At 41.9% G+C, this 16,391-nt stretch overlaps 2 protein-coding genes across 2 annotated transcripts in view; one reads left to right on the top strand and one right to left on the bottom strand.

Moving 5' to 3' along the window:
- Hnrnpll (heterogeneous nuclear ribonucleoprotein L like) overlaps positions 1-12,040 on the bottom strand; it is a 30,905-nt gene extending 18,865 nt beyond the window's left edge. The window contains exons 1-6 of the mRNA XM_038319478.1: positions 11,401-12,040; positions 4,135-4,253; positions 2,580-2,817; positions 1,229-1,314; positions 444-540; positions 287-359 (exon numbers count right to left, since the gene is read on the bottom strand). Of these exons, the coding sequence (XP_038175406.1) occupies positions 287-359; positions 444-540; positions 1,229-1,314; positions 2,580-2,817; positions 4,135-4,253; positions 11,401-11,760 (973 nt within the window). The 5' untranslated portion in view covers positions 11,761-12,040. The remainder of the gene's footprint in view (positions 1-286; positions 360-443; positions 541-1,228; positions 1,315-2,579; positions 2,818-4,134; positions 4,254-11,400) is intronic.
- Positions 11,452-13,510, top strand: LOC119807492. Its single transcript, XM_038319479.1, has 2 exons — positions 11,452-12,374; positions 13,236-13,510. The coding sequence occupies exons 1-2, from the start codon at positions 11,759-11,761 to the stop codon at positions 13,340-13,342; spliced, it is 723 nt and encodes a 240-aa protein (XP_038175407.1). The 5' UTR covers positions 11,452-11,758; the 3' UTR covers positions 13,343-13,510.
- The last annotated feature ends 2,881 nt before the right edge of the window (positions 13,511-16,391 follow it).

Raw genomic sequence — 16,391 nt, 5'->3', positions numbered from 1 at the left:
CTCCAAAGAGAGAGAGCTGCTTGGAGAAATGCAAGTCCTTGAACTGCGGGCGTGCCTGTATGTGAGGGCTCCTTGTTGAACTAAATATAAATAAGCTCAGCACATACCAGTAGGGGGCACTAATGTCCAAGGTTAATTTCCAGCATCACACAACTTTTGAAACAAAAGCATTCAGAAACAAGATTTTCATTATAATTAACTAGCTCATCTCAGAAAAAAGAAAGTAACTGCTTGTAAAAATTTCTCAGCAGATCCAAGTACATTCTAAAATTCGTAAAATACCTACCTCGTCTTCCCAAATAAGGTTTAGTGTAGTCCCAACTGTCATTGTCATTCCTAATAACATTTAGACGAGTTGGCTGTTGAAAGCGAAGAAGATAAGTTAGTTTAAATTGAATACTGAAAGCATAAATACTTCTTTGGGGGGGTGTTGAAATACTTACCCTTGCATATTCAATTTTTAGTGTGCAACATCCGGCATATATATCAGCTCCATTGAGTGCTGCTTTAGCTTTCTGGGCACAAAGGACTGACTCAAACATAAAGCTCTATTAAGGAAACGTGGCTTTAGTTGTTCTTTATTCCCAGGGAACTAAAAAATAATCAAAACTAACTGTTTCTGGAAAGGTTTTCCCAACTAAAACTTACAAATAAATCTTTACTCATAAAAATTTATTTTAAAGACTGAAAATAACAAACAAAATGGAACACCATCAATGTTATCTACATTAATCCTTCCAAAATTATTAGAAGTACTAAAAAGTAGAGCATGGAGTAGGTTTTATCCTCTTAGTGAAGGGCAATCTACAACCTGGAAACAAAATTACTTTGTTCTCAGAATAGATCCAAGGAAGTAACACAGTGTTAGGATACTTGGCCTCAAATGCAGAGCCTCTAGGTTCAATCCCCAGACCTTAATGGACTATTCTATGGTACAAAGTTATTTTTACTAAAAGAGTAAAATTCCCTAGAGTACTGCAGTTTCTTTCATGTTTTAAATGGGGTATGGTAGTATACACCTTTAATCTCAACAGTCAGAAAGTAGGCAGATCACAAGCCAGGGTTATACAATAGCCTATCTCAAAATAAAAAACCAACCAACCAAATTTAAGTCAAGAAGATTGCTCTAAGAGGAAAAAGCACCACTTGCCTAGAAATGCCAACCAGAAAAAAAAATTAATTACAAACACTTCTATATATCAGTAACACATTTACAAATAAAGGATATTCAACCATTGCTTGTATCCCATTTCTCTTGAATATAACAATCCGCTGTACTTTTCCAACAGGGTTGCATACTGTATATAGAACATCCTATAAAGAAAAAAAAGAATATTTCTTCATTTTTTACATTTAGGAAACATTAAAACTATATTCTATTTTGTTTATCTAAAAAGCAAAAATGTATAGATATCATTCCTCTTAATTACTAAACTTTTTTTAGAGGATCTAACTGTGTAGTTCTAACTGGTCACACAGACCACCAGAGCCTCAAAATAAGAAATCTAATAAGGCCGGGCAGTGGTGGCACACGCCTTTAATCCCAGCACTCGGGAGGCAGAGGCAGGCGGATCTCTGAGTTCGAGGCCAGCCTGGTCTACAAGAGCTAGTTTCAGGACAGGCTCTAGAAGCTACAAGGAAACCCTGTCTCGAAAAACCAAAAAAAAAAAAAAAAATCTAATAAGAAATCTATCCACTTTTGCTTCCTGAGTGCTGGAATCAGAGGTTATCTCCCACAATTATTAACCACATTGTTTGAAAGGGTAAGGAGTGGGGCTAACCCAGTGGTGCTCAGCCTTTCTAAGGCTACAATCCTTTAATACAGTTCCTCATGTTGTGGTGACCCCAACAATAAAATTATTTTCATTGCTTCTTCATAACTGTAATTTTGCTACTGTGCATCAGAATGTAAATATCTGATAAGCAAACGACCTGGTATGTGATCCTGGTAAAAGCAATCATGACATCCAGGCAGTGATGGCCACGCCTTTAATCCCAGCACTCTAGAGGCAGAGGCAGGAGATCTTTGTCAGTTCAAGGCCAGTCTGGTCTACAGAGCAAGTTCCAGTATAGGCTCCAAAGCTACACAGAAAAACCCTTTCTTGAAAAACCAAAAACAGGGATCATGACCTGCCAGTTGAGAATCACTGGGTTAGAGATGGCTCAGACCCTAGGCTAGGTTTCCAGCAACACAGCAGCTAACAGTCCTAACTGTTATCTGTTCCAAGGGATGCTCTCTTCTGGACTCCAAGGGCACTGCACACAGGTGGTAAACAGACATGCAGGCAAAATGCCCATATACATATAATAAAAATAAAACTTAAAAATAAACAAATAAAATTAAAAGAAAGAAAGCTAAGCATGGTGTTGCACATCTTAAATTCCAGCACTTGGGAGGTAGAGGCAGGCAATCTCTCGAGTTCCAGGCCAAGCTGGTCTAGGCCTGGTATAGCAAGATCCAGGCCAGCCAGGGCTACATAGTGAAAACCATGTTTCAAAACAAACAAAAACAAGTAGTTGGCAGATAAAAAGAACTACAGGTTAGTTATAGAGGTAGTTTGTTCTACTAAAATACATACCACTGTAATTGGATAAAGAGGATTCTGAATAGAGAGCAGGAGAACTTTGTTGCCACCTGATGGATCATCAGTATTTCCCGGCCGAGTGATTCTTTTACTTGTAGAATAGTTGAAGAAAGCCTGTTGGCCAGCAATGTACACAGGCTCATCTGCAGCAAATGTCACGCACTCTTTGGCACTATCTATATTTTCAAACTCCACTAGAGCCTGTCGTTTAAATGGCATCATCATCACATAGCTAAAACGGAAGAAATATCAAAATACAACATCATTTATTCTCAGTCAAGTAAAAGCAGACTTTTAATTTCCCCATGACTGAAAGCTTATTCATCTCATGCCCTACTCAAGCCCAATTCAATCAATCACTTACACCCCTCTCCCGTGCAATAATTAGAAAACATCAAGATACAGAAACTAAAAAACCCCACAGAAGATCAGCAAGCAAAACCTAAAGATAAACAATAGAAACTATCTGGACATGGTGGCAAAAGTTGTAATCTCAGCACCTGGGATGTGAAGGAAGAAGGGGGCTGCAAGTTCAAAGCCAGCCCATCTCGAAAGAGAAAAGAAATACCCACATAACAATAACTAAGAATCAACTACTTCTATTTTATCTTATTAAAAACAGACAAATAAGGTGACCATAGATTGACCAAAATTCATCCAAGTAATTTACCCCAAAATACTTTAAAGAATCCACAAAAAGACAAACACTAGAAGAATACAATAATCTTGGTTTAACTATGAGCATGAGGTATTTATTTTTGAAAATATATTCCTCTGGAGGAAATATATTTTAATATACAAAATGAATAATAAATGGGGTGATCCCAGCACTCAAAAGGCAGAGCCAGAAAGATCTCTGAGGACTTGAGGCCAGCCTGGTCAACCTGGGCTGCTATATTGTGAAACCCTGTCTAAACTTTTTAAAACAAAACAAAAAAAAAATCACAGTGCATGTTTTATAAAAGGAGAAACAGCATATTCACAACTGACATGAATAAGAACTTTCAACTGTCTGTTCTGAGTTTGAGGCCAGTCTGGTCTACAGAGTGAGTTCCAGGTCAGGCTACAAAGCTACAGAGAGAAACCCAGTCTCAAAAAAACCAACCAACCAACCAACCAACCAACCAACCAACCAACCAAAGATTCCAAAGACGGCAGACACCTATAATCCTAGCGCTCAACAGGCTGAAACAGGAAAAACACAAGTTCTAGGCCAGTCTGCCCCACCTCAAAATATGGGGGAGAAGTTTTTTCCCATAGAAAAGCATACATACGCCAGGCGGTGGTGGCGCATGCCTTTAATCCCAGAACTCGGGAGGCAGAGGCAGGTGGATCTCTGAGTTCGAGGCCAGCCTGGTCTACAAGAGCTAGTTCCAGGATAGACTCTAGAAACTACAGGGAAACCCTATCTCGAAAAACCAAAAAAAAAAGAAAAGAAAAGAAAAACATACATACATACATATAGCAATGCTACAACTCAAGCAATCAAGCAAGGCGATTGTCCTACCATGTTATTTTCAATATCTATTTAAGTCCCTGCTGTCCTTACCATATTGTCCCAAATTTCTCCAGTGCCTCCACAAGGTCTGCTTCCACCACAGATTCACAGAGTCCTCGAACATGAACAACAGGGGAAACAGAAACTTTATGATGACTTCCACCTCCCTCCTAGACAAGAGAAAAGAATGTCAAGTTAATTTCAAAGTCTAAACTGCTCCTTTCAGTAAATTCAACTGTACATACATGACAAACTAAATTACAATTCACAAGTTAGCAAAAGACCTGAGAAATAAGATAAACTGAATGTTTGCTTTGAAATTTTATTTCTAGTAAGTTTCCAAAACCCTCTCTCTGGCTTTGGGCTTTTAAAACAGGATTTCTTTATGTAGACCAGGCTGGCCACAAACTCAGGCCTGTCTCTGAAATTTTTATTTCTAAAGAAGAGTGATTTTGAGAACAGAAGTCAGCTCAGTGGGTAAAGGCACAGGCACCTGCCACCAAACCCGACACCAAGTCCAATCCCCAGAACCCACACAGTGGACATAGGGAACTGTTGTGTACACAAAATTCCTTTCTTTCTTCTTCTTCTTTTTTTTTCTTCCCTGAGACAGGGCTTCTCTGTGGCTTTGGAGCCTGTCCTGGAACTAGCTCTTGTAGAGTGCTGGGATTAAATGTGTGTGGCCACCACCGCCTGGCCAAAATAAATTCCTTTAAAAAGTGTTCCAGCCAGGAAGGGAAATGTGATAGGCAATGTCTGATGTACTGAAGTAGGTGGTGGGCTCATGAGTGTTTTTTTTAATACCTTTCTGCTTGTCTTATATATTATATAATAATTATTTTACAGCTTTTTATTTCATAAAACACTCAGTATTGTTTGTGTCCCCTACCCTTTGGGGGGGCTTTTACCCTTGCATTTTATATCCAGAGTTAGCCACTTTTTAAACTACAAGAAACAGGGTTGTAGGCCTCATGATACTTTATCACTAAATAGTTCAACATCCTAACAACGATGATGTTCTTTTATATAACCTTTACCATTTTCCTAAGACAAAAATAATTCGATTAGGCAAATCAAACATTCTGTTTTAATATTTCTCCAACTGTCCATCATCTGGCTTCTAACTGCACTTTTTAGTCTATTATAAAATTCACCTTCTGCACTCCAAAGATTATATTTATGCTAATCCAATTAAATCTTTCATGTAACAAATATACCTTCTGAATTCTGAATTTTGTTTTTCTAGAGGCTCTCTCTTCCTGTATTTTGGCAGTAACTTTTGAATAGGCCTTTTACCTTTGCCAGTTTTTCTCTAAGAATTGCCCATCATGAATAATGACTATGATGAATACAGTGCAAAAAATGGCTAGTTTTCAAATTGGTCTTTCCCATAAAAATGGATTGTAGATCAATTTTTTTAAATCCCTCAAAAGAATTCACAATCTACACTGACATCATCTGCAAAAGCTGCAGGACATGAAAATATTACTGCTCCGATTTGATCCATGTATTACATACAAATTACGAGTCTGTACTCTGTAAAGATTATTATTTGTTGTCAAGGAAAATTTTTAAAAAGAACTTACAGAGAAAAACTGGAAGATGTTATTAGCTATAATATAGTATTTGAGGGAAAGGAGATTGTTCTCAGTCTTTAGACAAAGAAACCACCTCATAATCCTTGTACTTTTCCTTATTCCCAATCATTTCCCATTCTTAAATTATCTATGTTGGCAATTCTCTAATTTTAATTATATTCCCATACATACTTCTGTTTGAGATAGGTTCTCACTATGTAGCCCTGGCTAACCCAGAACCCGATTTCCATCCCTTTAATACAAAAACTTTTCTATCGCTCATTTTTGAAAAAACTAAAATTCTAGCCATTCCCAATTGAAAGACAATTTTCTTTTCAAACTATATGTCCACCACTCCCTTCCTCAAGGTATAGTTTTCTATCCTCCCTTCTACCCTAAATTTTGTTGTTTTGTGTGTGTGTGTGTGTGTGTGTGTGTGTGTGTTTTGTTTTTTTATTTTTTTGGAGACAGGGTTTCTCTGTAGTTTTGGAGCCTGTCCTAGAACTAGCTCTTTAAACTACCCTGGCCTCGAACTCATAGATACACCTGCCTTTGCCTCCCGAGTGCTGGAACTACTATTAACTTAAAAAACAAAACAAAACAAAAACAACAAAAAGCCAAGTTCTCATACATTCAAGACCAGCTTCAAGCTTGCTATATGCAGCAGAAAACAACTTTGAACTTCTGATCATCCTGCTAAGATTATAGCTATGCACTAGAATACACTGTTTATGCATCACAGGAGATCAAACCCATGATTCCATGTACACAGACAAGCACAAATTTAGCTATATCCCAATCATTAACACTCTTCTTAAATCACTATTTTTTTCCATTTGAGATATACCTGTGACAAGAAATCTGAAATCCTCTGCAGCACAGAGCCCTTTACCTACCCTAAAATTAGGTATGTATCATGTATGTAGCTGTGGTATCAAGAATACACTTCTCTCATGCTAGGCAAGTATTCTACAACTGAGTCTTACAACATTACCCTATTACCTGATTTCTAAACTAGTGGGTAAATCAGTATTGATAATCCCTACCTATATACAAACTAAAGTAGATGTGATGGCAAAGGCCCACAATCCTCTCACTCACATCACCATCATTCATGGTCAAGGTCAGACTATATACCCACTAATACTTGCAGCATATCTTCTCCGGCTTAAGAAATCATTTTAAAATCTTTTTGTCTACAGCAATCTTTCCATTTCAAATTCTTCGATAGCTAGGCTCTCTTCTGTTCTGCTATATCTATCATTTCCCAGCTTCAAAGTAATATTCTAAGTATATATACCCAAGAAAATCCAACCATTCTTTTAAAATACATGTCTGACTTTACAATTTTTCAATTCTTTTCGCTAGGTAAATTGTGTCAAACTATAATGGAGGCTCAGTGGGTCCCCACCAACAGGCTTAGTTTGTCATAACTATGCTGAACAGCCATTCAAAGGCAGTCTCAAGGACAAATTCTCACAAGCCAATCAAACTTTTTTTTTTCCTATTTGGCTATAATCTTTCATTTGGAAATCTTAGGGGCAACAATTTCATCTGTCTTACTACCTTAGAAGTCTACTTTATTAAAATTTGAAAACCCTGAGTAGTTACTTTATATGCAAACAAATTACCTAACATATGATTTTTGGCTATCTGGGCATTTTTTCCCCTTTCCTTTTGGAGCTTTCTGTTCAGGCAATTTTGTTGTTACTGTTCTTTTGATAGTATCTTGGAACCCAAGCTAACCTCAAACTCACTATGTAGCTAAGGCTAGTCTTTCCCCAACTACTACCCATTCCTGACCTTTCTTGGCTGAAACAAGAGTCTGAAGCCCAGGCTAACCTCCAATTCATCATCTTTCTGCTTCTGTCCACTTAGGAGTATTAGAGCTGCTGGGATTACAGACATGTACCACTGTCCCTGGATTTATTTTTAAGACACCATACTGCCCACCACAGACTTGATGGCCTAGGCTCCAGTAGTCCTCCAGACTTTTTTTAATCTCCTGAGTAGCTGGAACTACAAACTGCCTGGTTATCATTCAATCCTTGATGTGCCTGTCCACTCATTAATGGAATACAACACTTGAAAAACTTCATCTTCAAGATAAATTGGAACTCCATCTCTGTAAATAAATTGATTTTGGTAAGTGAAGCCCTAATATGTGAAGGACTAGTTTCTTTCTTAAAATTAAAAAGATATAAAAACTAATGAACTTGAAGATTATGCCTGCTAAATTTAAGAATGCTACGTAAGGAGAAATGGCTTAGCACTTGTTGCTTTTTGAAGAAGACCCAGGTTCAGTTTCCAGTACCACACAATGGCTCACAAACATCTTTCACTCCAGTTCCAGGGGCCTCTTTTGACTTCCATGGGCACTAGGCACACACAGTGACATGTAGACACACAATAAAAAATAAATTGGTTAGACATAGTGAAACACACAACTTTAATCTCAGCACACAGGAGGCAGAAGGAAAGCGGGTTTCTATTGAGTTCCAGGCCAGTCAAAGGTATACAGTGAGACCCTGCCTCAAAAATAAATTTTAAAAATCATAAGCTATTTACTCCAAAAGAATAAAATAACTATATCACATACATAGCATGAACCTCCTTAATTAAGCTTTGTTCAGGAATGAAATCCAGTGAATCAAAAGCCCTGGGAATTTTTGCTTTGTGACACCAACCAAGCGGTATCTTATGTGTCCAATCCAAACCATTCAAAGCAATCCATCTCAATCCCACCCCCTCTCATTCTCTTCTCCCTCCCTCCTTCCAGAGTCTGGCTATGGAACTCACTAGATAGGTCAAGTGGCACAGCAGTGCTCCCTACATCTACCTCTTGGGTACTGGAATTACAGGCATGCACCACACCCAACTTTCATATTTCCCTACCTTCAAACACTGAGACCATTGCTAAGGATCCATTCCCATTTTAACTCTTCTTATTCACATTCTTCTTTAAACTCAGTTATTAAATCATGAAAAGTCAAACAGAAGGCATCCTTTAAAATTTTACTTCTCCCTTCACAAATTTCCAATTAGAGTTAAGAAGATAGTTCATGGCTGTATTGAATCTGCATTAGAGTGTGACTACAGATGTATCTCTTCTATAGGCTAAGGATTACAGAAATTGGACTAAACTCTTCAGTTGAATGAAAAACTATTTCAACAGGATGGAGCGCTAGACTCTACCTTGATAAAAGTAATTTTATTATGTACATGTTTCATAATTACAATGATTTCAAAACAGTACTGAAATTACAAGGAAAAATTTTGAAAATGAAAAACTGAGTCTTCATTAAACTTAACATTAGCCCATCAATTCCAATGTTAAATTTACAAATAAATTTATTGGAGAGGAGCGCTGGTAGAGCCAAAACCAGCTACACATGCTAATCAAGTGCACCACCGAGGCTGTCAAGCTCCAGCCCCAGCTCCAGCTAAGCAGTTAAATGAAAGCACCTTGCCCTAAGCACTAAAAGATGAACAGCAACTTGAATTTTAACTACAGACATCAATTCCTGCCTTCGTCATTTGCAAGTTGTATTAACTAGTTTACTACAGCATCAAGTAAGGAAAGTACGTACAGTTCAAGTTTCACATCTTACAGACTAAGAAAACTAAAAAGTACACTTTCTCAAGGTCACAAAAATTGTAAGACTAAACTCCTGATCTACCTCAAACCCTTGTCCAATGCCATTTTCACGCTTTTGACTAATGTTAATTACATATTTCTCCCTAGCATTCAAAAATAGCCGATTTTAAGACAAAAATTTTATCGTTGTGTGTGCGTGCACAAACGTGTGTTAAGTGTGTGCACACCAAGGCATGCATATACAAGGCAGAGGACAATATCCACCATGTGGGCTCTGACAACTGAAGTCTGGTTTTCAGGCATTTGCAAGAACTCTTGCCCACTGAGCCACCCACCTTTCCTGCCAAGTGTTTTAAGTATCTTTCCAAGACATTTACAAGTACTTCACAAACAACTAGGGCTTTGGCAAAAGAACCAAAACACCACTTATTATAACCCTATTTCCAACTCTTACAATAGTTGACTGTGATCTTAAGAGTCTCTAAGAAAACCATGATCTCCTCCTTTATTAATACCCCCAAGCCACATTTGGAGTACTTCAAAAAACTTGATAAAGTCCCCAAATAACAAATGCATGAACTATGCCTGATCTTGGCCAAAAAGGCCTTCGAGAATCAGTTGTGAGCACAGTCACAGCAAAAAAAAAAAAAAAAGGTCAAATTTACCCATCACTTTGTCGTATTTAAAAACACTCCTATCAGAATTTTCACATAAAAATTCAAGCTGGGTCAGTGAGCTGGCTCAGGTGGTGAAGGTGATGTCAGTGACCAAAATTCAATCCCCAGGTCTCACATGAAGTAGCTGTCCCCTGACCTCCACACATGCAGGTTTCAATGCACACATACAAATTAATTTAATTTAGTTCAAACGGGCAGAAAGAAGGGCTCATCCGAAAAGCACACAGTCCTCTTGGGGGCAATGGATCACAGTTTGATTTCCAGCACCCAAGTCAGGCGACTCACAACTTTACTTTTATCTCTATTTCCAGGCGATTCCACTTATGAGGCTGCCATGGATGGGAGCTAAAGTACCCATACATATAACTCTTTTTTTTTAATTTAAGCTAGACAAATAAAATTCAAACAAACTTTTCAAAGACAAGTTGCTTTTGATTAAAAGGGTTGAAACACCCTGAATGGTGGAAGATTTCTATAACTTCATAAAATGCTCAGAAGCTTTGCTCTCAAATGTATTAAATGTTTAAAGAATATCTTAGTCACCAAGGGAGTTTAAGGACTCCAACGAGGGACAAAACCGTTGGAACGCTTTGTTTCCTTAGACTCTCCACGAAACTGAAGCTGTGGCTTAAGCTGTCCACATTCCTTCGGTCTCCAGCAAACACTTCTGATAAGGAGGCTTCGAGGAATGTGTGTAACACAGCTCTGAATTCATTTCCTTCTTCCGTGGGGACAAACTTGAAGTGCACTACCAACGAAGAACTCAAAAGTCATTCGGGAACGTTTGCAAACCTTTCACTTGAAAGCACGGCCACACTCTTGCCCACCATTTTTTTTCTGTTAAAACTGTCTTGAGTCACCGCCCAAAAAGCGGGTAGTCCAGCTTGGACTCCAAGCCCGCAAACACTTTTTAAAAGCAAAATAAGGCGCGCGCATTCACGCACACGCACGCACGCACACACACACACAAACCCAAGACAAAACAAACTGGCAAGGGAACTAGAGTTTAGGGCACGGGGGCGTCATTTGTCTTTTGGCCTCGGCTTTTTTGGAGACGAAGCCAGGAGAGCCTTCCTGGGCTGGTGCCCGGAGGGAGGATGCTGCGGCCGGGAGGGCTGTATCCAGCCGGGTCCCAGCACAGCCAGGGCAGAGTTGTTCAACTAACAAAGAGCTGAGCCCGCCGCTGGCGCGCGGCACCGGCTCCCGGAGCGGAAGCACCACCCGCCCCCACCCCACGACCCTCCCCCCAAGTTCAGGGCCCCGGCTGTCGACTCGGCGAGGCCCCGACACCCGAAGCCCGAGCCGGCGTGGCACCGGCACGATCCGGAAAAATCTAAGCAAGCCATAAATACTAAGCCCGAGGGGGTCCCCAGCGACACGCTCGGCAGCCACGCAGCAAGAAAGCAGGCCGGGGCCCGCCGCCCGCCCGGGCCCGGAGACAGGGGACGCGGCCGCGCTTTGTTACCATGGACTGGGGCATGCTCCGAGGGCCGCCGCCGCTGCCGCCTTCGTCGCCGCCGCTGCCTCCTTCATCGCCGTCGTCGCCGTCCCCTTCGTCTCCCCCGTCGCCTTCTTCACCGTCGCCTTCTTCGCCGTCGTCGCCGCCGCCGCCGCCGTCGCCGCTGCCTCCCTCGCCGCCGTCGCCTTCGCCGCCGCCGTCGCTCTCGCTCCCCGCCTGAGGCGTCGTCGCTTCCTGGCGATTGTCGCTCTCCTCCGCCGAGTAGACGATCTCTCCCTCCTCGGTCTTGAGGCGCTTGGCCTGGCTCTCGAACTCGCGGTCCTCCTCGTACGTCTCCTCCTTCGGGGAGGAGGAGGTGGAGGACATGGCGGCGGTCGAGGTGGCGTGGGAGACGCTCGGCCTCAGATGTCGCCGATCGGTCCCCGCCGCGGGCTGCGCCTCCTCAGCGCGGCTCGGAGCGGCCCCGGCGTCCTCCGCGGCGCGCTCCAGGAGCCCGTGGCTGAGGAGGGAGCGCGGGCTGAGGGGACGCTTGCCTTTCTCTCCCAGCCGGCCCCCGGCTTCTCCCTCCGCCAGCTTCGCAGCTCCCAGCCCCCGGGGGGAACGCGAAAGTAAGGATGGGGCCGGGGCCGGGGCCGGGACCGTGGCTTCCGGTCTTCCCTCCTCCCTAATCCGCTCCCCGCCGCTCAGGCGGAGCCTCCACCCCGCCTCGACTGCCGCCGGGCGGGATCGGATCCCTCAGCCAAGAGCTCCCGCCCCCTCGCCGAGGTTCCGCTTCCTATTGGCGAGGGAAAAGTCGATCTGCTGTCCCATTGGATGGAGGGGCCGTTCGTCAGAATCCCGCCTGGATCCTCGCCCGGCTTCAAGTCCGGACGGCGCAACGCCCGCTGCGCGCGACTCTGCAGCGGTTGCGGCCCCGCGGCGGTTGGCGCTGTTAGGCCCTCGCCTCAGGCGACGTGCTCGGTGCCTCTGGGCGAGCGGCGGTGCGTTCGGTAGAGTCGGGGCTGCGGGTGTTAACCGCCTTCCCGCTAATTTGAATGCTTGGCTTCTTTTGAAAAGATGGGGGGGGGTGAAGCCTCGAGGATCTCCGCACCCCTACCCCACATGGCCCTAAAAGTGCGTGTGCAAAATTTCAGCAGATGTTTAAATATCTGAGAGCAGCTGTTAGCAATTATTGAATGTGGCGATCCACACAGACCCGCGTGGGTTGCATAGGTTCTTGGCAAACCGGACCCCTGACTGGCAGACACATCCAAGTCCCCGCTGCAGTCAGATGTTCGCAGCCTTTATCTAAAGCCCTACTCTTCCTGTTCTGGATGATCCATTCCACTACCATTCATTTTCCAAAATAGGAACCGGTATCACAGCTCTGGTTTCCAGCCCACAACTCACTTCCTCTGTGAAGCCTACGGACCGCTGTAAGGGTTCAGTTGCTTCTCTCTGCAAGAAGCCTTTTAACACCTATCTCAGGGTGTTTTTATAAACTAGGTGTGCTTAAGAGTAGGAACTGGGTTGTCTTTGCAATCCAGCTTCATACCCCACCCCACCACGCCGCACGATTTCAATGGCTTATTGAACGACTGGCCCTTGGTGAATAACGGTCCATTTCTTTCCGGAGAGAAGCCTGTCATGCCCTAAGTGCCCCATTACTTTTCAACCTTGGAGAATTGCCTGAGATCAGTTGTCTGTGCCCTTCAGTCCTAAATGCACCTCTTCCTTTCCCAGCTGTGGGTAGTTTCCTCCTCTAGCCGGGGTTCCCCCCCCGCCCAGTCACTTCTTCCCCAGGAAAGACAACGTGTGCTTTCCACTGATGGTGCTTTTAACGTATGCTATTTCTCCTCCAGACTTCGCATCGCTTATCATTTTAGAATTCCCGTTCCAAGTGTTCCTGCACACCGTACAGCAACTGTGTGTGAGGCCACCGGTATACACTGACAAAACTGAAAGCTAGAAATTGAGTTTTAAGATAAAATCGAAGTGTACCGAAGATGTATCAAAGGAGTTGCGGAGCTGGGGAGCAAAAACTAGGGCCTTGAGGAAATCGGCAGCAGTAAGAGACACGGTGCACCAGTTCCGCTTGAAGTCTTTCTGTTGGATTCAGATGCTCCCCTCGAGCAAATAAAATATGCAAAAAAAAAATTGTCCTCCAATCAAATTTAGTACAGGGGTTTTAAACCTGAAGTCTAAAAAGCCTAGATTTGGGGCTGGAGAGATGACTCAGCAGTTAAGAATACTGGCTGCTCTTCCAGAGGACCAGGTTGGATTCCCAGCAGCCATGTGGTGGTTCACAGCCATCCTTTACCCCAGTCCCTGGGGATCTGATGCCCTGTTCTGGCTCCTTTGTAGGCATCACAAACCCATGTGGTAAACGGACATACATTCAGGCAAAACACACATAAAATCAAATGACTACATTTAAAAAAAAAAAGCGTACGTTTAAAAGCCAGGTTATCTTTAGCATTCTTTGTCCCTGTTTAAGTATGTATATAAATCTGTAAGTATGAATTTCATTTTGGAAACTGGATGTGATGGTTTGAATGAAAATGGCCCACATCGGCTTAGAGGGAGTGGTATTCTTTGAAGGATTAGGACCTGTGGCCCTGTTGGAGGAAATGTGTCACTGGGGTGGGTGGGCTTTTGAAGTTTCAGGATGTCAAGGGAGAGTAGTTCACTCTCCCTGCTGCCTCCAGATGGAGATGTAAGACTTGGAGCCACTTCTCCAGCACCACGTCTGCCTGAATGCTGTCATGCTTCCTGCCATGATGATAATGGATTAAACCTGTGAACTTGTGAGCCAATCCCAATTAAATGTTTTCGTTTGTAAGAGTTGCCATGACCATGGTGTCTCTTCACAGTAATAGAACACTAAGACACCAGGTCTCACTAGGGAGCCCTAGGTGGCCTGGAACTTCCTATGTAGTCCAGGCCAGCCTCAAACTCACAGAGATCTGACTGTCCCTGCCTCCCTAATCCTAGGGTTAAAGCAATCACCACTACTGCTGGCTCCTTTTTTATAGTAGTTTTAGCATCAAAGACCAGGAAAGAAGGACAAATTAATTGTAACTTGTTTGCCAGAGAAAATTTCTTCAGTGAAATGGAGTAGATCCCAACATACTTCTATTTTACACAAAATATAGCTCATTGGAAGTGTTTCAGGCCATTAGGTGGAATGCCCAGCACCAGGATAATTTTTATAAATTTTTAAAGATGCTCTATATAATGCTAGGACAGCCAGGACTATAGAGAGAGACTCTGTCTCAAACAAACAAACAAATAAAGCAAGATAGTATTTTGTTTGTTTCAGAGAGAGTCTAGCTAGTTAAATACACCACGCTGACCTCAAATTCATGTTCTTCTTTACTTTGCCTGTACTGCTATGCCTGACTGTTTAATCTATATTTCACATAAAACATGAATTTAAAAAGTTATATTCATGGGGCTGAGAGCACTGACTGCTCTTCCAAAGGACCTGCTGGCTCACAACTGTCTGTAGCTCCAGTTCTCAGGGACCTGAAAATCTCACACAGACATACATGCAGGCAAAACACCAATGCACATAAAATAAAAATAAATTTTAAAAAAATTATATTCATATCCAACTAAAGGCTTATTTAAACTTATACAAACTTTCCAAATACTTATTAAACATTTTCAATTTTCAAAGCTCAAAATTTCAAACTAAATAGAAATTGCCTTTAAAAGTTATACTAACCAGAGTATTCTAGTTGCAATTTACTGTGGAGGGGAATAAACTTTCCTTATACAAATTAAAATGGTATATCTGTAATCTACTCATCACTTCCCCGATTTACACTGTTGGTAGAAATTAGGGAATGAATCACTATCATGATAAGTGACTATAAAGTAAGTCTACATGTCCACTGTAGTAACAAACACAATCATTAAATCATTTTCATTCAGGAATAGCTCTGGCTCTATTATCAGGGTTGGATTCCAGACCTAAAGAGAGAGCCAGGTTCTTGTTTGTTTGCTTGCTTGTTTGTTTTTCAAGATAGAGTTTCTCTGTGTAGCATTGGCTGTCCTGGAACTCACTCTGTGGACCAGGCTGGCTTTGAATTCAAAGATTCTCTTGCCTCTGCCTCTGGCAAGAGCCAGATTCTTAACTGCATCTCTAGAGCAAGCAGATTTTTTGTTTGTTTTGTTTTGTTTTGTTTTAAACTTTCCTGAAATTGATTAATGTAGAATGGATAGAGTATAAATATATAATGTCTCTGGTAGAGACCTTGTGTCAGGATTTATCAACATGACCCTTTCAATGGTTAGCACATGCAATGGCACACAAACAATGATATTTATTATTGTATGTGAACTATTATGTATGCATATACATATATATACATATATATATATATATATGTTTATATCTCTCAGGTAGGTACAATCAACTTGGTTGTAAGATGTGAAAAGCAGGTACCAAAATTCAGACACTGAGGTGCACTCCTATAAACCCCCATTTGAGAATCCAGGGTATGAAGATCTCATATTTGAGGCCAACCCTTAGCTACATATACAGAAAATCCCTGTCACAAAATGAAAACAAAATAAGGAAGAAGACAAGAGCAAGCTCTTAACACCTGAATGTTTTATTTTTACATATATCAGCAGTGAGTTTTAAAATTGTAAGCAACATTTGGGGCTCTGTCCTGAAGGACTTTGACTATCAGTTTCCCCAGGCCTGCTAGGCTAGTATTGCCCTTATATCCCCAGTGAGTTGTGGCAATGGAAATTCTTGCCTCCCCTCCTCAACAATAGTCAGTTAATTAGAGGCTTAGAAAAGTGGCCCAAAGTCTAAGCTTGTAATGCACGAGAGGTTCCAACAGTCATGGCCTTCAGGAGAGATTTACTCCTGACTTTCTTGGCATTTCTGGCTACCAAGCACTATGTAATTTCTTTATCTCATGTAGTTCAAATATGATTTATTATTATGATTTACTATCTTTTCTCGAATCTTTTCAGAATGTAGTGATGAGCTGCCTAGC

This window comes from Arvicola amphibius, chromosome 2 (genome assembly GCF_903992535.2).
Source record: "Arvicola amphibius chromosome 2, mArvAmp1.2, whole genome shotgun sequence".
Lineage (NCBI taxonomy): Eukaryota > Metazoa > Chordata > Mammalia > Rodentia > Cricetidae > Arvicola > Arvicola amphibius.
Note: the sequence above shows the minus strand (reverse complement) of the source record. Positions and strands in the feature narration are given on the sequence as shown.